The sequence below is a fragment of the Saimiri boliviensis genome, chromosome 19 (genome assembly GCF_048565385.1).
Source record: "Saimiri boliviensis isolate mSaiBol1 chromosome 19, mSaiBol1.pri, whole genome shotgun sequence".
Taxonomy (NCBI): domain Eukaryota; kingdom Metazoa; phylum Chordata; class Mammalia; order Primates; family Cebidae; genus Saimiri; species Saimiri boliviensis.
Genome location: NC_133467.1, coordinates 13703013 through 13725786, shown reverse-complemented (window position 1 = coordinate 13725786; position 22774 = coordinate 13703013). Strand labels below are relative to the sequence as shown.

At 38.2% G+C, this 22774-nt stretch overlaps 1 protein-coding gene across 2 annotated transcripts in view; it reads left to right on the top strand.

Moving 5' to 3' along the window:
• XPR1 (xenotropic and polytropic retrovirus receptor 1) overlaps nucleotides 1-20450 on the top strand; it is a 229403-nt gene extending 208953 nt beyond the window's left edge. For both annotated transcript variants that reach the window (XM_074389577.1, XM_039460260.2), the window contains 4 exons: nucleotides 1878-2044; nucleotides 5161-5300; nucleotides 10854-11075; nucleotides 14187-20450. In XM_074389577.1, coding sequence (XP_074245678.1) covers nucleotides 1878-2044; nucleotides 5161-5300; nucleotides 10854-11075; nucleotides 14187-14247 — 590 coding nt within the window. In that variant the 3' untranslated portion in view covers nucleotides 14248-20450. The remainder of the gene's footprint in view (nucleotides 1-1877; nucleotides 2045-5160; nucleotides 5301-10853; nucleotides 11076-14186) is intronic.
• Nucleotides 20451-22774: the final 2324 nt, after the last annotated feature.

Here is a 22774-nt window from a genome sequence, read left to right as displayed (position 1 = left end):
GCTGATTTCCATGCTGTAAATATTTCCACCATAGCCAATTGCAAACTAATAAGATGATAACACTAAATGTGGAGTTAGGAAAAGATATACAGTAGCACAGCATTATACAGTATTTCCATCATACAGGTACAGTAAATATATATAACCTTGAGAGAGTAAATAATAGCCAAAATTAATAATTAAACAGTAATGCTTTTTATGTTACCTTTATTTTAATGTAACTATTTATAAAGTTATGTAAGTTAATTTTTAATAAAGACTGCGTTTGATAACCAGCTTCCAGAGTTTCTGAAAATTTAGCAGTTGGCTCTCATGAGCCGATGAGAACTGATGTTCACACATCCCTGAAGCTCCGGGGTATCTATTTCTTTCAACCAATTGGTTGCAAGTAATTTGCCAACCAGTTGTTTTTCTAACATACAGATCTGATCCTAAAGCCCATGGAGGCATTCCGCAGTCAGACCCAGATGGGTCTTTTTCACCCTTGTTTTAAATCATACCTTTCTCTCACATCCTCTCTGTGTCATCTACATTCAGTGTAGATTACTTCTAACTTCTCAGACATGCCTTGCACTTTCCCCTGCCGCCTTCTTATCTGCCTTCTCAATACCTTCCTTCAGCCTCGAATGGCCTTACCTCATTTGCCTGACTTTTGCAGTACTATTTATTTATCCTTCTAGAAATAACTCAAATGCTGCTTCCTTTTACTTCCTACTGTTGGAAACATTCACATTTGCCTTGGTCCTCTCATAGTCCATTGTTTATACTTCATTTTGAGTTCGAATTTATCAATAACGAATGTCTGTTTCATGCTCTAGATTATAAATTTATAAAGGGTGCCTTTGAATCATACTGTACTTAACATATTAATATAATCTAAAAGTGGTTAATAAACACTTGCTTATTTTAACAGAAAAAAAATAAGAGCAATGCATGATATATCCTTTGCTTTCTATTCCTTTAAGAAACTGACCAAAATTTAAACTTTTTTGAATTAGATGTTTTATACCTTTTTTTCCTAGTGATGCTGAACCATATTAGTAGTTACATACCTGTATCACACCTAGAGATGTTCCACGGTGACTCTAGAGCTTACCAAAGAAGAATTTCATTAGATAGTGTATGAAGCAAAAATGATCAAATTGTGTAACTATATTTGTAAATCATTATTCTCATTTAGTGTGCCTTATAGTATTTTCAGCATAAAGCCAAAAGTTATAGTATTCCCCGCAAATTAGGCCTTTGTATCAGTAAATACCCTCTAAGAAAAGCTAAAATATCTTACTTTGCTTTGTGACTTGAGAGAAATTTGCTTTCATATATATCCTTAAGGGTAAAATCCTTATCTGTTGTTTTCGGGCATTTTATCTAGACTTAGAATTATCTGGTTGCCATCACAGTAAGTATTGACAGGATGTAAGTGTATAAAGGAAATCTAAAGTAAAAACGATCCAAGAATTTCTTGAAGCAAATGCAGCACATTCCTTGTTAGTGGTGTTTCAGGAATTTTTTTCATATTTTACCCTAGGCTGCCACCTGATGGCAAAGGTTAAAATTACATATTTTGTAACATTCAACGCCTTCATTGCAATTATATGGATTTTTTTTTTAATGTATTCAGCATAGAGCCTCCAGAACTTCTATACATTTGTGCAAGTGTTATGTATTCAATAAACGTTTGATGATTGCTTTGGTACTCAGGGAAATCATGTTTATTATTTAACCTTTGTTAGATAGGGATCTTCCTACGATTTGTTTAAAGCTTTGCTTTGTTACGGAGCTGTTTTAAGAATCTGTGTTTTAATTAGTGTTATTTAATGAAGAATTTTACTTAAATGTAGTAATTTTTTCTTTTCCCTTTCCCTTTCTTTCTTCAGAACGAGGTCACTCGGACACCATGGTGTTCTTTTACCTGTGGATTATCTTTTATATCATTAGTTCCTGCTATACTCTCATCTGGGATCTCAAGATGGACTGGGGTCTCTTTGATAAGAATGCTGGAGAAAATACTTTCCTTCGGGAAGAGATTGTATACCCCCAAAAAGTATGTATAAAGACTGTCTGTGTTTGTTTAAAAAAACAAACGGCCAGGCGCAGTGGCTCACACCTGTAATCCCAGCACTTTGGGAGACTGAGACGGGCAGATCACCTGAGGTCGGGAGTTCAAGACCAGCCTGACCAACATGGAGAAACCCCATCTCTACTAAAAATACAAAATTAGCCAGGTGTGGTGGTGCATGCCTGTAATCCCAGCTACTCGGGAGGCTGAGGCAGGACAATCTCTGGAACCCAGAAGGTGGAGGTTGCAGTGAGCCAAGATCACGCCGTTGCACTCTAGTCTGAGCAACAAGAGCAAAACTCCATCTCAAAAAACAAGCAAACAAACTTAGGTATACCACTAGCTAACCCTGTTGCAGTACTGACCTGAGCTGTTTACTACATGCTAGGTACCATAGGAAATAAAAACAAAGTAAATTTCTCATTCTCAAGGAAAGCCATTAACTATGTTCAGATAAGTAAACAAATTGCAATACCATGTGATAAAGACTAGAATAGAAGAATAAATAACTTACTGTAGTTTGTGATGTTTTTGAACATGAAATGCCCTCAGTCTGAAACACTGTCTCTCCTTTTTGTCTGCTTTGTAAACACCTGTTCTTCCTTCTTTTTTTATTTTATTTTAAAGATGGGGTTTCACCATGTTGGTCAGGCTGGTCTTGAACTCCTGACCTCAGGTGATCTGCCCGCGTTGGCCTCCAGAGTGCTTGGATTACAGGCATGAACCACCATGCCCGGCCTCTTCCTTCTTAAAAGTCAGTTTGAGTGTTACTTTCCTCCAAGAAGCCTTTTTAAATTTTTCCTAGCATAGTTGGCTATTCATCTAAATCTTTTTTTACCCTATATAAACTACCCTTATACCAGTTATTACAATGTGTTAAAATGTGTTTAGGTATCTGTATTCTTCACTGCCCAGCATAGTTCCTGATATATAGTAGACTTAATGTTTCTGAAATGAATGAATAAATACATGACTAAATGAAAAGTGTTATGAAAACACAAAGGAGAGGGAGTGCCTGACTCTGCTTGATTGCATCAAGAAGATTTCTTTCATTTATTTCATCTAATATTTGTTAAAATCAAGTGCCATTTCAATCAGAAAATATAGACTATTTTTTAGGAATAATTCTTTAGGAATTAACTTAGAATTTTATCTATGTATCAATAAAAAGACAAGAGGGGCTGAATTAAGAAGTCAAAAAATACATTTACTCAGATATTTTAGTAAAGGATAAATACCGTGATTAGACCTTGAAAGAAATTAAACAATGAACTGGTAATCCTGAATGTGAATTATAACCCCAGCTCTTTCACTTACTAGCTATATAATTTTCTGCAACTAGGCATGGTGGCTTACACCTGTAGTCCCAGCACTTTGGGAAGCCAGGACAGGAGAACTGCTTGAGTTCCAGACCAGTCTAGACACATCTTAGTGTGAGACCCTGTCTCTACTAAAAATAAAAAAATTAAAAAAAATTAGCTGTGTGTGATGGCACACGCCTGTAGCCCCAGCTACTTGGGATGCTGAGGCAGGAGGCTCTCTTGAGCCCAGAAGTTCAAGGCTGCAGTGAGCTATGTTAATGCCACTGTACTCCAGCCTGGGCAACGGAGCAAGACCCTGTCTTAAAAAAAAAAAAAAAAAAAAAAAAGTCAAATATTTGGAATAAAGTTCATCCAGCTTTAAAAGTGTGGAATCCAGTGGAGCATCATTAAAAATTTAGAACGCAGGTATATGAACCTTCAAATCAGGTTCTTAGGGATTAACAGTTCTTAAAATCAGTTCTTAGGAATGCATAGCATTAAGCACCACATCCCAGGTCCAGAAACAATTTTTGTTCTTTATATTCAAACTTTTCTGTGTATCTTAATCTCAGCATAAGTGTATTCCTCCCAGAAGACTTCCACATTTTTGGTGACATCAGCTCCCACTTTGGTCAATGGTGTATAGCTTAAGACTGACTCTGAAAGGCACATGAAATTGCAGTTCTTCAGTTAAGCCTAATAATAAATAAAGTGAATGTGGATTTACCCAAAAATTGTATTATCACTATATTGGGAGGATGGGAGAGGAAACAGTGAGCCATGTGAATGTGTTAAAATCCTCATAATAATCCCATTAAATTTATCATAATCAGCTATCAGTGAATAATGTCTAAAATTGAGTAATCAAGACATAACACTGTACACATTTTAATATATGGAAGATAAGTAGATGACATAGCTACAAATTTTGAAAATGTTTTGTCTCTAGAGATGGAAAGAGAAGGTGGCCAGGGGACTCTTTATTATTATTATTCTTTTTAATTTAAATAATAGCATTTCACAATGACTGGTACTACTTTGTTTAAAAAAATTTTAAGTAAAATGAGTATTATGGCTTAATACATAGTAATTCCCCTTCCCAAAAGAGTTCCCATTCTTTAAATACATGTATTTAAAGAGCTAATTTCCTTGAGATTAATAATGAGCAAATCTATGAATTATATCGTTCTGGTCTATTGGCAATTAGTGTACTTAAGACTTTTGTATAGCAAAAACTGGACTGGCCTCCTAAATCCTGGGTGCTGGTACCTGCAAGTATAACCTGAGCACCACCGTCCCCATGTAAAAATAGAACATTTCTTAAATTCAACCATGGTTGTGAAATCCAAGCTTAATTTCATTTACATTAAAAAGCAAGGCAAAACTTTCTTCAAATAGAGAATAAGGCAACTGGAAAATAAAATACAAATAACACAGTGAGTAAATCTGCTGATCTTTTCTGATATTAGCTATTAAGTCTGCTGTACCTGTTAGAATGTAATCTCAATTGATCAAGAATCTTACCCAGCTTATATTTCTGGGCCCTAGACGGAAGCCTGGTATAGTGGCAGTGTGGCAGTGAAATATGTTTGTTAATGATTACTGAAATTCAGTAATACTTCATTTTGGATACTATACTATTTAAGGAAAAACTAAATTGGTAGAAATAGTTCTAAAATATAACTTTCCTCTTGAACCTGTGCTGATTGATAGGACATGTGTGAGTCTTGTTGCTCATTGGTATGCCTGTTTATGAGAAATGTGATGGGAAACATACTCAATTTTTTCATTATTTCTCAGGCCTACTACTACTGTGCCATAATAGAGGATGTAATTCTGCGCTTTGCTTGGACTATCCAAATCTCGATTACCTCTACAACTTTGTTGCCTCATTCTGGGGACATCATTGCTACTGTGTTTGCCCCTCTTGAGGTTTTCCGGTAAGCAAACTACTGAAAAGTTTATTAAGGATTCTTTTTCACCTAAAAGACACCCAATACTTACAAATTAGAATTTATTATGACTTATACTTGAGAACCTTAAATTTTCCAACTGTTCTCAAGTTTCTCATGAGCTTTAGAATTAGAAAATCCCACTTGAAGGACTTAGAGGTTAATTCTCACAGAGTTAAAATAACCATTGATGATGACGTAAAAGCTTTTTTAGAACTGGGTTCCGTTGACAGGATAAGTGGAAGTTGGGAGGTGAATGGCTTCAAACAGAAATTGAAATCTTTGGAGAATCACTTTTTGCAGTTTGGCAGTCTGAGTTATTCAGACCAACCTTCTCACCGAAAACGATAAAAATGCTAGATAAAATATGTTTAAATCTGGCCAGGCGAGGTGGTGCACGCCTGAAATCCCAGCACTCTGGGAGGCTGAGGTGGGCGGATCACTTGAAGTCAGGAGTTCAAGACCAGCCTGGCAAACACAGTGAAACCCCGTCTCTACTAAAAATACAAAATTAGCTCGGTGTGGTGGTGCATGCCTATAATCCCAGCTACTTGGGAGGCTGAGGTAGGAGAATTGCTTGAACTCAGGCATTGGAGGTTGCAGTGAGCCAAGATCACACCATTGCACTCCAGCCTGGGCAACAAGAACAAAACTCCATCTCAAAAAAAAAAAAAAAAAAAAAAAAAAATTAGCCAAGCATGGTGGCACCTGCCTGTAGTCCCAGCTACTGAGGAGGCTGAGGTGGGAGAATCACTTGGACCTGGGAGGAAGAGATTGCAGTGAGCCAAATTGAGACACTTCACTCCAACCTAAGAAACCATATCTCAAAAACAAAAGTAAAAACAAAAACCTGTTTCACTTATATTAACAGAATAAAGGGGAGAAAAAGAACAATATAGGGCCGGGCGCAGTGGCCCAAGCCTGTAATCCCAGCACTTTGGGAGGCCGAGGCGGGTGGATCACTAGGTCAAGAGATCGAGACCATCTTGGTCAACATGGTGAAACCCTATCTCTACTAAAAATACAGAAAATTAGCTGGGCATGGTGGTGCGTGCCTGCAATTCCAGCTACTCAGGAGGCTGAGGCAGGAGAATTGCCTGAACCCAGGAGGTGGAGGTTGCGGTGAGCCGAGATCGCGCCATTGCACTCCAGCCTGGGCAACAAGAGTGAAACTCCGTCTCAAAAAAAACAAAAAACAAAACAAAAAAAAAAAACATATCATTTTGAATAGTATTCGAATATATCAGATACACACCTAGGAATAAGTCTAATTAAATTAAAAGCTGTGTAGGTGTGGGAAAATCGACAAGCCAGTTCTGTAATTTATATGGAAATACAAAAGGTCAAGAATGGCCAAGACTATCCTGAAAAGAACAGTTAAAAGACTTAACAGTCTCAGATACCAAGACTGATGATATAGTTACAGTAAGGCAGTGTGTGGTATTAGTGAAAGGATAGACAAATAGTTCCCTAGAACAGAATAGGGAGTACAGAAACAAATAGGTACATACCTTGATACTTCCTGATTTATGACAAAGGTGGCTACATAACAGTGGAAAAAGAGGGCCTTTAATAAATAATATTGAGTCAACTCCATATTGGATGTTGGATATCCATATGGAAAAAAATAGTTCCCAGCTCCTACTGTATACTGTGTGCAAAATCAATTCCAGATCGATTGTAGAGCTAAGGATGAAAAGTAAATCAATGACCTCTCCGGAATTAACATAGGAAAGAACCCTAAAGGTGGTTTTCAGTGTATGGTAATGTTTTTCATATTTCTGGGTGGTAATTACACAGTGGGTTCCTTTATGATATAATTATCATGCACTTATGATTTGCATACTTTATATATGTGTGTTATACTTCTATTGAAATGCTTACCTTTTTTAAAAAATAAAAAGGCAAATTAGTGAAAGAAAAAGGGACTAACTTCAGAAAAGTGGCAGACTGACAGCTGACTTCTCAGCAACAGTAAAAGAATCATTAAAATGAAATCTTCAGGCCGGGCGCGGTGGCTCAAGCCTGTAATCCCAGCACTTTGGGAGGCCAAGGCGGGTGGATCACGAGGTCGAGAGATCGAGACCATCTTGGTCAACATGGTGAAACCCCGTCTCTACTAAAAATACAAAAAACTAGCTGGGCGTGGTGGCGCGTGCCTGTAATCCCAGCTACTTAGGAGGCTGAGGCAGGAGAATTGCCTGAGCCCAGGAGGCGGAGGTTGCGGTGAGCCGAGATTGCGCCATTGCACTCCAGCCTGGGTAACAAGAGCGAAACTCCGTCTCCAAAAAAAAAAAAAAAGAAATCTTCATTAAAAGGAATCATTAAAATGAATTTTCAGTGTGCTGAAAGAAAATAATTGCTTACCTAGACTCTGCCTAGTGAAGATATCTTTCACAAATAAGATGATGTAAAGATATTTTCAGATAGGTGTATAACATTCCTCTGAGTCAGGATGGGCAAACACTGCCTGGTAAAATAAGATAGAAGCTGGAAAAGGAAAGATAAGCGTGAGAGAGAATGACTCTGGAATCCACCTGCTGTCAGAGTTCTCTCCAGACCAGTGTTCCTTCCCTTCTTCACCTCCCTTAATGCCTAGGCCTGCCACCTGAACTCTCCAACACTGCCACCATCTTCCCCTACCCACTTCTTTCTCTTTCATGTGTGCTGCTTCATCATATTTTTAAAATAAATTCCAAGCCGGGTGCAGTGGCTCACAGTAATCCCAGCACCCTGGGAGGCTGAGGAGGGTGGATCACCTGAGGTTAGGAGTTCAAGACCAGCCTGGCCAACATGGCAAAACCCAATCTCTACTAAAAATACAAAAATTAGCTGGGTGTGGTGGCGCACATCCGTAATCCCAGCTACTCGGGAGGCTGAGGCAGGAAAATTGCTCCAACCCAGGAGGCAAAGGTTGCAGTGAGCCAAGATTGCATCACTTCACTCCAGCCTGGGTGACAGAGTGAGACTCCATCTCAAAAGAAGAAAAAGAAATTCTAGTTTTAAAAAAAATACCTTGTGACTATTTTATGTCTTTTTAAAAAATCATTTGCTTACTAATTAAATCAAATGTTCTATCCCCATTTAAAAAATAATCGTCTTTTTAGATCTGCTTTCTCCCTCCAACTATTGCCCGTCTTTCTGCTGTCCTCTGTAGCAAAACTCTGCAAGAGATGTCTGCACTTGCTGTCTCTGCTCTCACTTCTCTACCATTCTCTTTTTCATTCAATTCAAGGATGTATTCCCAATACTCAAACCACTTTTGTTAATAATCTATAATAATAATAATACTGTAGTGCCTACTGCGTAGCTCATAGCATTCTAAGCCTTCTACCTTTAGTAAATCCTCACAACAGTCTTTGGAGGTACGGACTGTTATCGTGCCTTTTACTGATGACACTGAAGCATAGGTTAAGTCACTCGTCCAGAGTCATCACAGTGAGCAAGTGGTACAGCCATGATTGGAATCTAGACAGTCTTCCAGCGTCTGTGCTTTTAGATCATACTGCCTAGTTCGCTAAATCCCCTGGTCAGTTTTCTATACTTACCTTACTTTACTTCCCAGCAAAGCACTTTCTTCACTTGACTTCTCAGAAACTACATTCTCCTGTCTCATGCTATTCCTTATCCACTCCTTTACTGGTTCTTCCTCCTCCTCCCAAACTTTTAAGTGTTAGTGTTCCAGGATTTAATCTTCTGCCCTCTTCTCTCCTCTAGTTGTATTACTCCTAAACCTATTATTTGAAACGCTGTCTTTTTTTTTTTTTTAAACTTTTTTTTTTTAAATTGCATTTTAGGTTTTGGGGTACATGTGAAGAACATGCAAGATTGTTGCATAGGTACACACGTGGCAGTGTGATTTGCTGCCTTCCTCCCCATCACCTGTATCTGGCATTTCTCCCCATGCTATCTCTGCCCAATTCCCCAACCCCGCTGTCCTTCCCCTATTTCCCCCACAACAGACCCCAGTGTGTAGTGCTCCCCTCCCTGTGTCCATGTGTTCTCATTGTTCAACACCCACCTATGAGTGAGAACATGCGGTGTTTGATTTTCTGTTCTTGTTTCAGTTTGCTGAGAATGATGGTTTCTCTTTATGCCATCTCCAGCCATAAACTTTCCCTTGAACTGCAGACTCTCATCCATCTCTCTACTGAATTCTCACATATCTAATGGGTAGCTCAGACCTAACAGGAACAGCCAGGCATCTCTGATCTTAGTAAACGCTGTCACCTTTCACTTAAATAGAATACCCTAAGACCACTCACATCCCATGTTAATAAGTCCTTTCAGCTCCGTCTTTATAAATAAATCCTTTGTCTGGCTGCTTCTCATCAATTCTATTACTACCACCTTTAAATCGCCATCATCTCTTTTCTGAACTGCTGCAACAGCCCCTCTAATTGGTCTGTCTTTAGCTGTTCTTGTCTCCCTTTGATTTCTTCACCATTGAGCAGATAGAATGACCTTTTTCAAATAAATCACTTTATTTTCCTACTCAGAACTCTCACTGTTTTCCATTAGACCTAAGATTTAAACCGGTTTATAAGGCTCTTTGTGGATGGGCCCTCTTCCACCCCTCCATCATTATCTCCTGCCATTTTCACCTCACTTATTCTGCGCTAGCCCCACTGACCTTGCTGTTGTTCCAAATTGCCTTATTTATTTATTTTTTTTTTTTTTTTGAGACGGAGTTTCGCTCTTGTTAACCCAGGCTGGAGTGCAATGGCGCGATCTCGGCTCACCGCAACCTCCGCCTCCTGGGTTCAGGCAATTCTCCTGCCTCAGCCTCCTGAGTAGCTGGGATTACAGGCACGCACCACCATGCCCAGCTGATTTTTTGTGTTTTTAGTAGAGACGGGGTTTCACCATGTTGACCAGGATGGTCTCAATCTCTTGACCTCGTGATCCACCCGCCTTGGCCTCCCAAAGTGCTGGGATTACAGGCTTGAGCCACCGCGCCCGGCTTCAAATTGCCTTTTTATACTTGCCATTTGCCTCTGCCTGGGATACTTTCCTCCAGGATTTTTACATGACTTACTTCCTTGCATTATTCAGGTTTTCAATAGCTGGCATGTCTTCAGAGAAGCTTTCCCTAACCAGTCTTAATGATGGCATACTCAATTCCTTTGTCCTGCTTTATTTTCTTCACAGTTCTTATCATTAGCTGATTGATTGTTTACTTGCTCATTTTCTGTCTCTACCTCTAGAATTTATACCCTGTAAGGGCAAAAAGGCTTCGTGTTATTCTGTGCCTTTACTGCCTTATGGTAGGCATTCAGTAAATATGTGTCAGATAAGTTGAAAGACTGAGCACTCTAAAACTGCATTCCATGAGCCCCTTCCTTTTTCGTAGTCCAGTCTTGTTTCCCTTACCCCCCGCCACCTCCCCACAGCACCATCTTGAATATTTTAATATTCAAGCCCTTAATTCTTTGTTTTCATTTCCATGTGTGGAAACTTGATACTCTGGGAGGTTTACAGGCAGCAGAAATGTGTTACAATTTCTTAAGTAATTTGTTTGATCTACCCTATTTTGCTAAGGCGATTTGTGTGGAACTTCTTCCGTCTGGAGAATGAACATCTGAATAACTGTGGTGAATTCCGTGCTGTGCGGGACATCTCTGTGGCCCCTCTGAACGCAGATGATCAGACTCTCCTAGAACAGATGATGGACCAGGATGATGGGGTACGAAACCGCCAGAAGAACCGGTCATGGAAGTACAACCAGAGCATATCCCTGCGCCGGCCTCGCCTCGCTTCTCAGTATGTATGGCTTCTGCTTTTGCGAGGCATATTTCCTTTGAGTTTTAGCGTTGGGTGACTTGTAAGCTAGGCTGTTGTAAGGTTGAACTAATGAAATTGCTCATACTCAACCACTTTTCATCTACAAAAAATGGTAATAAGCAGCAATTCCATATGATACAACCTATAGGCTGTAGATCTAAATGAGCACATAGAGTAAATGTCATCAATGCATAACCTACTAATTTGGCATTCAAGATACACTGTCTAGAGGAAAAGATTGTGGAGAGTGATTTGTTAATATTTGACTCTTCTGTATGTTTTGCATACAAATAATTTTTATGTTACAAACTTTAGGAATCCTGCCATCTATGCCTTGACCAAATTACTTAATTTCTGTATTCTGCCCCTCAACTGTTAATTGGTCTTAACATGGTTCTTGCTTGTAGGGTGGTTAAGTGGATTGTATTCGTTATTACATAGAACTTGGAACAGTTCCCTCAAAAAGAGCTTACTAAGTATAACCTATTATTTTTATCTTCTTATTAAATATGTACAGTGATTTTTTTATCAGTCATTGAGTACACATGTTGCTAAAAGTTACAGTAAATGTACAGTATATGGTGACTGCATTTGAAATTTAGAGAAAGTAGCACAGTAGATTGGAATGAAGGAGGCTTATGTTGAGGATGAGCAGTTTTCTAAAGGATAAGGGAATGAACAGACTAGAGACTACTAAGACATGAAGATGGAAATGAAGTGCAGAAAGAAAAACCATGAAACTAGAATTATAGTAAGAATCATTTTGCTGAGTAGACGAAGAATGATTGTACAAGGCTGAAAAATATAAGCTTGATCTTGTAGGCAGGAAAGAGTCACAGAGAATTTTTTCGTAGAGGAATGACATTGTGAAAGTCATATCCTAGGACATTTTTGTGGCACTGTGTAAGATATTTTAGGCAAGGGAAAACTGAAGGCCAGAAATCCAGATGAAAAATTATGCAGTAGTTTGTGGGACAGTGAATATTCAGGTCAGGATGCTTACAGCTGGAGCTAAAGGAATGTAAGATGTTTTGAAGGAAGTAAGAAACAGAAGGTGGTACCCGTAACTCATTGGATACAGGAGAGTAGAGTGGAACTTGCTGAGCTTTAGATAGCGATTTGGAAGTTCTCTGAAGAAGGTAGAGAAAAGCCGAGAACAGGGAACTGAATCATTCCCTGGCTCAACCACGTTAGCCAGGGAACAAACACAGACCAAGAGAAAAAAAAATAAACAGAAGAGGCAGGAATAGTCAGGGAAGTCAGTAGGAGGAGCATCAAAACGAAAGCATGTTTGGTACTGTGATCCCAAGGAAGCAGTGTTTGAAGGAGCTGGAGCAGGGGAGCACTGAGTGGATCAGTGAGATAAGTGCCACGAAAGGCTGGAAGAAAATGCCAAATGCAGTTGGCGTCTCACTGAGCTCCTGATTTTGAAGTCTAATTATCCTTGTTAGTTACCAGCAGAGGGCAATCTAAACGTACACTATTTCTGCTTCAGAAACAAGGGGCTCTTTGGCAATAGATTATCATGTTCTTTCAGGTGTTTAGTGGAAGAACACTGGGCAACCAGATTGCAGCGAGAGGAAGATGTTAGGAATGGATCCATTGAAAAGCAGCGGAGAGAGCAGGAATCTAAAATCCGATCTGAATTTGAGTACTGACTTTATTACTCCTGCAACCTTTAGCATATCCTTAATGTGTGTTTTTATGTTTTTGTTTTTTTTTTTTTGAAACAATCTTTCAGTCTATTGCCCAGGCTGGATCAGTGCAGCAGTCTAATAATGACTCACTGCAGCCTTGACCTCCAGGGTTCAAGCACTCCTCCCACCTCAGCCTCCCAAGTAGCTGGGACTATAGGCCTGCACCACCATCCGCAGCTAATGTTTTATTTTTTGTAGAGACAGGATCTTACTATGTTGACCTGGCTGGCCTCAAACTCCTAGCCTCAAGAAATCGTCCCTCCTTGGCCTTCCAAACTGCTGAGATTATAGGCATGAGCCACCACACCCAGCGACCTGATTTTATTTTTGGTATTTATAGTAGTAGATAGTTTATGTTGGGCTGAAATATGCTTCACTGTAATTTCACTATAACAACCATTTGAATCCTAGCTGGGCTCTCTCACATAACTTATAATGAGTCTCCTTTCTCTTCTGAGTTACATGTTGTCAACTATTTGAAGAGAAACAACCGTTATGCCTCTCCTTACATTTTCTCTTCTGCTGGCTAACTCTTTTAGTTTCTTATATATGCCTCAAATGGTGTTATATCTGTCATCCTCACCATCCTTATCACAATTCCTTATATTTGTTTTGTAGTGTTTTGTTTTGTTTTAAGACAATGTCTCAGTCTGTCACCTAGGCTGGAGTGCAGTGTTGTAATCATAGCTTACTACAGCCTTGAACTCCTGGGCTAAAGCAATTCTCCTGCCTCAGCTTCCTGAGTAGCTGGGCCTACAGATGTGCACTACCATACCTGGCTTTTTTTTTTTTTTTTTTTTTTTTTTTTTTAATAGGGTCTTGCTATGATGCCCAGATTGGTCTCAAACTCCTGGGATAAGGCAATCCTCTTACGTCAGCCTCCCAAGGAGGTGGGATTACAGAAACCAGCCAGTTTCTTATATTTGTTCAATGCTGTTTTTATCCACTTTCTCACTTGATGTGCACATGATCTCTGAGAGGTGAACCTGGCATTAAGTGAAATTGGTATTATCATTTCTGCCTTACAGAGATGGACATAGCCACTCAGAGGGTTCAACAGATGCAGCATAAAATCAGTCACTACTCAAACTCAGATCTTCTTATTCCAGATCGCTACCTTCTGCCTTACACATATCCTGCCATTGTTCTTATACCTTCCTCTGGTTGCCATTTGGTTTCTTAGAAAACACTAAGAAACTAGATGATTGGAAAAACATCCAATAATATCTCAAATTAAATAGGACACTCTAGAATAATCTGTTTGGTACAGGAGGTAATCCCTGTTTAGGATGTATGTTTAACGATGGTAAGACTAGAAATGTGTCTACTACTGTGAAAGTGTTTGTATTTGAGTAACGGACTAAGTGCTTTTTGTACCCCTTGTTACCACTAGATCCAAGGCTCGTGACACTAAAGTATTGATAGAAGACACAGATGATGAAGCTAACACTTGAAATTTCTGAAGTCTAGATTAATGTTTGGTTTTCCTACTCTACAATCCTTTCCTCGACCAACGCAACCTCTAGTACCTTTCCAGCCGAAAACAGGAGAAAACACGTAACACATTTTCCGAGCTCTTCCGGATCGGATCCTATGGACTCCAAACAAGCTCACTGTGTTTCTTTTCTTTTCTTCTGGTTTAATTTTAATTTTGTATTTTTAAAACAAATATTTACTTCATTTGCCAATCAGAGGACGTTTTAAGGAACAAAACATAGTATCTTATGGATTGTTTACAATCACAAGGACATAGATACCTATCAGGATGAAGAACAGGCATTGCAAGGACCCTCTGATGGGATGGTACTGAGATATCTCGGCTTCCGCTAGGCCCGGTTTTGACTGGTTGAAACCGGACATTGGTTTTTAAATTTTTTGTCAGTTTATGTGGAGAATTTTTTTCTTTCCTTCATACCCAGCGCAAAGGCACTGGCCGCACTTGCAGGAAAAGTGCAACTTAAAGCAGTACCTTCATTCATGAAGCTACTTTTTAATTTGATGTAACTTTTCTTATTTTGGGGAGGGTTGCTGGGTGGGTGGGAAATATGATGTTATTTGTTACACATAGTTTTCTCATTATTTATGAAACTTAACCATAAGAGAATGATAGAACTCCTGTGCAATGAAGGTAATAACAGTAAAAGAAGGCAGGGGAAACTTAATGTTGGATGACATTTGTGAGGGTCAGTCCCACATACCTCTTTCAGGAGACAACTTGCACCAGTTTGACCTTTTCTTTCCTTTATTTTTATTTTAAGCCAAAGTTTCATTGCTAACTTCTTAAGTTGCTGCTGCTTTAGAGTCCTGAGCATATCTCTCATAGCAAGGAATCACCACACTTCCACACCACTGACTGAATTTCATAGAAGTTCTGATACTTTTTTTAACTTTTTAAGGAACAGATGTGGAATATACTTGCCCATGTTTCAACCTTAACAGCTAAAGCTATGCCTTATTATGCATTGGCATCTATGGTCACTGTAGCGTGACCTTTCCTGGCTCTGAATTAGAAGACAGAGCTATTTCAGAGGCTCTCTGTGCCCTCAATAGATAGTTTTTCTTCTAGGTTCAACCACTTTAGCCAGAATTTGATCAAATTAAAACTCTGTCATGGGGAAACTGTATTTTTGAGCGCATGGAACAAATTATCTTTCCTCATGCACATTATGTTGATACAAAAGACCTTGGCAGCCATTTCTCACAGCAGTTTTAAAGGATGAACATTGGATTTGATGCCATCCCATGATAGAAAACCTGCTTTAAAATTTTAGGGATCTAAAGTTAGTCATACATAAAAAGTATATGCTTAGAAATTATAGACTGTTATGATCTGTCCACAGTGCCCGTTGTCACTTCTTTGTCTCATTTCTTCCCTTTGTTCCTTAGTCATCCAAATAAGCCTGAAAACCATAAGAGATACCACTTTATTGAATATGGTTGGCATTAAATTTAGCATTTCATTATCTAAGGGAATTAATATAAATTCTAGGACATGGTAAAATGTGTTTTAATAACCCCCAGACCCAGGTGAAATTTCCAAAGTCAATACCAGCAGATTCATGAAAGTAAATTTAATTCTGTAATTTTCAGCTTAATTATTAAAAAAAAAAAAAAAAAGGAACAATACGTGGAAGGCCAGCTATTACCATTTGCTTAGTCTTAAAAACATATGGTTACTGCCCTTTATACACTCATATCATCAGCACTTCTCCAGTAAGATTAAAGTTACTTTTACTAGAAAATTTTAATCAATTAACTGACAGGTAGTTTCTTTTTAAAGCAGTTTCTTCTTAAAGCAGTTTCTTCCATCTTTATTCTGACTAGCTTCCAAAATTTGTTCCCCTTCTGAATCGAGTTTTTGTTTTGTTCTGTTTTGTTTTTTTTTTTTTTTTTCTAAAAAATCATACAACTTTGTGCTTCTATTGCTTTTTTGTGTTTTGTCAAGCATGTCCCTTGACCCAAAGTGGAAGAGGAAATGTTTAATTAATGTTTTTTTAGTTTAAATAAATTGAATCATATATAATAATCAGTGTTAACAATTTAGTGACCCTTGATAGATTAAAGGTTGCATTATTTATACTTGGGATTTTTTCCCCCTAACTATTCTGTTTTTTGTACTTTATGGGGGAAATATCACTGGTCTATCAAGAAACAGCAGTAATTATTAGAGTTAAATTGAAAAGTCCCGTGGACCAGGCATTTCTTGTACAAATAAAATTGGTGGTACTAATGTGTATCCAGAGCCATTTGAATTGTTAACTTTATTCCCTCAGTAAATCTCTGATGGCACGCATAGAATCTTACAGTTGACTTCTGCTATTTGAATTCCCCAGTGTTTTTATGTTAATGTATCCTATGGCCAGTTTAGTTTTTCTTCAACTGTTATTCTAGGCCCTAATTAGTCTTATTTATTCACATATGATGCAACGACAAAATGTAATCCTTTTCTGAAGTGTTTGTCGGATTCGCATAGTCTGTTCAAAAATAAGGCTTGTGTAACTTTCAGCTGGCTCTGAGGCTTAAGTGTGTATTTAAATACACAGCTTTATATTCCTCTTAAAGCTGTAAAGAGAAAAGAGGGCTCTTCCTCATTAAGAGAGCTTGGGAGACAAAGCATACATTTAATTTGTTTCTTTCCAAAAAGGCAATCTTTACTTTCTTCTCCTAAATTTCATATGCTGTGTCCACCCTACATTCTTTTTGGAGGCGCCCATGCACTGAAACTCTTAATAGAACTCTTAAAAATGCATATCACAGGCTCATTTTAAAGGAGCAGCAACCTAACCACAGTTAGAACTTCATTTGATTTTAGGTTTAGAAATTCTAGTTTTATTTTGGAGAATCACTCAGTTTTTAATATCAGTTAAAATACTCCTCAAAGGAATGAAAAGGAAATCTAAGTAAAAGAATAACACTTGTTTTTCATTTTATGATAGTATAGAAAGCACTGACATTTATAGAGAAGAAAAAAGTGGTTTACTGTCTATGCACAAATGAGTGCCTATATTTAAGGCTGTCTATACCATTACAGTGGCATAATTGGTGATTTTATAGCATACAGAGAAACAATGAAATCAAAGATTAAATCACTATTAATTAGGTTGTGATGGTCATTTGTAAGATCGGAAAGTAGTCGAAAACCCACCTGCAACTTTTTTTCAGCACTCCACCATTAGGCTCCTTAGGCAAGCTGCTTAACTTCAGTCAGAAGCAGTGATGTGGGAGAAGGCCATTCACTTCAGTAGTAACTTACAAAAACCATTTAAAGAAGGAAAATGGGCCCCAGCCCCTAGGATCCCTGACTTCCTGATAGTCTAAATGTGAGAATTCTGCGACTTTAACTGAGCTTTTACCAGAAGTAACTTGTGGATATATAGCGTCTTTCCACCATGCTTTGACCCACTAGACCAACAGTAACTAGATAAAGCAGTTCATCCGTTTCTGGATAGGTGAGTGAACTAGAGCAAGGAAAGAAGAGGAAAAAAATAAAGCAGTACTGAATCATACAGGTATCAGATTAGCAGACATTTGTTCAAGAGAAGTAAAATAATTTTGGAGATAGCAGAGAAGAGCAAGAAGATGTTGGATGTTGGCAGTAAGCCACAGCAAGATAGGAAAGTAGGGGAGCCTGATAACACAAAGGTGATGCCTCCATCTTTCTGCTCAGTGGTTATTAAATTGTTGAGAAAGACCTGCCTTTATTTTCCTATCTTTTTTCCCCATTACTTTGCATTATTCAGGAAATAGTTCTTTATTCTCAAATGCAATTTTCTAAACAGTGACTATAAAAATTTCTTATTCTGGCCGGGCGCGGTGGCTCAAGCCTGTAATCCCAGCACTTTGGGAGGCCGAGGCGGGTGGATCACGAGGTCGAGAGATCGAGACCATCCTGGTCAACACGGTGAAACCCCGTCTCTACTAAAAATACAAAAAATTAGCTGGGCATGGTGGCGCGTGCCTGTAATCCCAGCTACTCAGGAGGCTGAAGCAGGAGAATTGCCTGAACCTGGAAGGCGGAGGTTGCGGTGAGCCGAGATCGCGCCATTGCACTCCAGCCTGGGTAACAAGAGCAAAACTCCGTCTCAAAAAAAAAAAAAAAAAAAAAAAATTCTTATTCTAAGGAAAATAATTAAGACAATAACCCTATCTGTGGCATTATTTTAAAATGTCAGATTCTCTGAAAGATTGTATTTACCTGGTAAGCAGATTTCAGGTTAATGTCGTTTCCTTTTAATGGTTTACATGAAATTTTCCTCTCAACAAGTACTTCTTACTGTATAACTTTCGAGTTTTTTAAATTGAGATAGCTTCTGAAAGTAAAAATCATGTTGAATTTGTAGCTCCCTCAACTACAAAATCACCATACTTTTCTCAAATCTAATAGGAAATTCAGTGTCATTACAGCTAAGATCTATAATGACCAGGTGAAGACAATTGAAGCTTTGGTAGAACTTCTGCAAAAGTTAGAAGAATAAATCCAATTTTTCAGCTTAGTTCATTTTCTTTTTCTGAGTGATCTAAATTTTTCTTGCTTGTGATCATTAGCTAAGACAAGGAAAGTTAACGATTTTCTAAATTACAAACATAGGTTTCTGCATTTCAGAAATCAGTCTTGATAGTAAATCTTACAAGCTCCCAACTTTCTGCGTTGTATTTTAAGTCTATACAATGTTAGAGCACATTAGGTAATGTGGGACAGAGTTGATTATATGATAGCATGATAAATTTGCACTGGTTGGTGTTCCAAACCAATGATTTAACCAGCATTAACCAAACTCGACTCACCAAATAAGAAAAAGTAAAAATGTCTCATGAGTTTTGGAAAAGCTTAAATTAGTCCATGCAGGAAGTTTGCCTAAGAACAGAGAGGAGCCTGTTGATTGGCATGGCTCATGATGCCTTTCTTGTATGAATTATCAGAACTTGTGATATTGTGTTGCCCCCAGAAAACAGCCTTCCAGAATATATTTGCTTATTTATGGTGGAAGAGGAAGTGAGAAGAACAAGATGAGAGTTTCCCTTAAAGTGAAGAAAATCATTATACTAATTTGCAACCGAAGTAATTTTCCTTGTTGCAAACCGTTGGTTTATTTTATCCAATCAAAGCCACCTTCAGCTTTTTGTATGGTGCCATCAACCTAAGGAGGACAATCAACCTGTTGTTTGCCTTGGATTCACTATATCTGCTAAGTACACAATCTCATCTTGTATACCTTCAAACCAGTTACTTGACTAAACTTCCACCATAATACCTTAGTTCTTCCTATGCCCTTTCCTGTGTGCCACCACAAGTCAGAGGTAAAGACTGCAATAGTTCTAGAGTGGACTTTTAAGAAAGAGCCCGGCTTCTATCTCACTATCCCTTGGTCATTATCTCTGAAGTCCCTACCTGCACTTCCCTGATTGCCCTGTAGCAACACCAGCATGGTGGGAATCAGGGGAAAGATTGTGGAAAATTCCTAAAGGATAATTAATTGTTCATGATGTTGTTGTTACTTTGAATTGTAAAGTAAAATTGTGAGCCACTCACATTTCAGTTGCAAAAAACGGAACTCTTAAACTTTATCATGTTGTGAAGATTAATTTCTTGCCATTTTCTGGATTAGCACAGAAGCTTGTATCAATGAAGAGTATTTAGGAGGGGAATAGGGTGAAAATCGTATTTTTCTGTTCAAACCCTCTCCTTCTATTTGTGTTTCCTTCACCCGTCTCCCTCCACCACACTGTGTTGGTCAAATGATACTATTCTATGAAACCCTGAGCTATAGCTGTCAAAAAGTAACGATGGATTGTGATTAGTCCTCTGTGGGTGCTTCTTCCCCTCTTTTTTCTCCCTTTCTCTCTTTTTCAGTCTCCACTCTGGTAAATGGAAAAGGTGACGTCGAAGAATCGATGCTTGCTTGGACTCATGTTGTATCCGTGACTATGCTATTAGCTGTCTCCTTTTTCCTTCCTATATGGGTAGAATTCTTATGACTTATGAAGTTCCCTTCATGATAAGTAGGTTAAATGCACAATGTGGTACTGTTTTATAGTTTCTAGATGGTTGTATAAAGCAAAAAGTTAATGTGGTTATGTGTTTTTAAAAGAAAATAAGTGATTGGTTACTAAACTCTGTCCTTTTTTCATTATTACAAGTTCTCTCTGTTTTCCAACAGTTTGCTGACTCCTTTGTTACTGGTGAATGGTTTGTGTGACTGTGTTTTTCTCTCTGGGTTTCTTGAATTCCTGAACATAGTTCCCCTTAGGACTAACTTTTATATGGGGTTAAGGCAGACAGACTATAGTGGTGAAATTTTTAAACTATCCTACTAAGTTAAAAAAAAAAAAATCTTAAATGGCCTTTTTTCTTCCAGTAATATATGAAGTGTGACTCTAAAGCAGTGAGATTGATGCAACAAATCTTTCTTTCACTCACACAAAGAATCTCAAATATTACAAATATGAGGTGAAATGATGTGTCCAATTACATGTTGGAGAGCTGGACACTGCTGTCACTGCATACCTGTGCTCTGTGAGGAAACAGAGCACTTTCTGCAGAATTCCTGGACCAATTATTATTATTCTTTATATATGTCTAGGAAAAGTTATAAAATTAACTGACCCTAAGATGAATATACCCACAATGCAAAGAGAAAAATAATGTATTCACTAAGGCATCAAAGCCTTTTCATCTTATTTTAGTGCCACAAACTCTGTTATTACTGTATTTCTGTGTAGGCTAAATCAGAATATGATAATGTGGAGTTTCCAGGCCAAAGTCAAGATAGGATATGAGTATAAAAGAATCACTAAATATTCACCGCTTTTTCAATTTGATAACATATTCAACATTTGTATGCCTATGTTGTTTTATATTTTTCCAACTATGTAGCATCTCAGAAATATGTAGATGAGTGAATTATGTTGAGGAAGAGACAAAGGCCTATCTAGAGCAGCAGAGTGTGCAATCCCAGATGGTTCTAGGAGGTCACTCTCTCTTTATCCATCCTAGACATATCCAGAAGAATCCTTCGAGTTTTAGTTGCCTGTATCTTCATATGGATAATTTTTATTAGCTATTTTTTAAGGTTATGGGAATAAGGACCAATTTTATACTTTGTTTTTTGAGAGATGGGGTCTTTTTCTATGCTGCCCAGGCTGGCCTCGAACTCCTGGGCACAAGTCATCCCAAAGGGCTGGGAGGACAGGCATGCACCACCGTGCCTGGCTTACACTTTCAGATTCATTTCTTTTTCTAGTGTCCCACCATTTCCCTTAGAAGAATTGTGGACTTCTTGCATTCTTAAAAATTAGTATGTGTTTATTGAGTATGTGCGAATCCTATCATATGCTAGGCATTATTTTAATACTTAGTTTTAGTTGAAGTTGACTTTATTATCCTTAGTTTTATGGAGACAAGAAGGGAAAGGTGATGCAATTAATTTCTAAACTACATACTTACCTGAAACCACTGTCAGAAAAGCCAGACTGTCCTCGTTCTAGGTGTCACTGCCTCAGGGTAAGCTGGATTTGCCATCTCACGTTTGAGATGACTCTTTACGCCTTCCCAGGCAGATACTAAAACCTCCAGTTCTGTTTTTTTTCTTTAAAAAAATTAAAAGTATCAGATCTGTCAAGAGTTGTTTCTTCAGAATCTTCTATTGCCAAAAACCGTCCTCATAATCCATCTTATTCACTTACTTTGTCACTAACACACAGCACCAAAGTTCAACCAATGTTTACCTTTGTGAAATGAAATTTTCCCCTTTAGTTACATAAATTTTATATTAACTGCATAGCTGAATGGGAATGATAGTGATAGTATTCTGCCTTGCTCTACCCAGAGCGCACCTATGGCTTCCATTCTACCTATGTGAGTAATCAAAGGCAGTGTATGATTTTTGGCAATAGATGTACTGTGCTACTCTGCTTCCTTATGGTTGGTTTCTAGGCTAAGGAGAAAACCAAGTAACTCAAGAGAACAGGCAGGTAACAGAAGAGAAGCAAGGAGAAGCATATTAGTAATATTAATTCCCAAACCCTCTGCCATTTTACTAAATTTCAAATTATCATGTATTAAAAATTTCACAATGTTTTGTTTTGTGGTTGAAGTAAACAAATGTGCTTATTTGTGGTTACTCAAAGCCTGTCTTCTGACTAGATGGACCAATAAAATTTTTAAAATTTAGTTAATCAGGGCTTTTGTATCCCTTCGGCAAAGAAATATACAAGATAATTTAGAAACATTAGTTCTCCAAGTATTATTTATCAATTGGATTTAACCTTTTTTTTCTGCACTTTCATGGATACTTAGGAAATTTTAGCCCCTCCCTAGGCAGCCACGGTCAAAAGACTTGCTGGGCTGGATGTGCGGCTGCTGTCAGGTATGAAGACATAGCCTGGTTTCCTTCTGTGGCAATGCCCTAGTCTTACCCAGCCTGCAACCCTAATAGAAACACCATTCAGAGGAGAGGAGACAGTCTTCCTCCAGAGGTACTC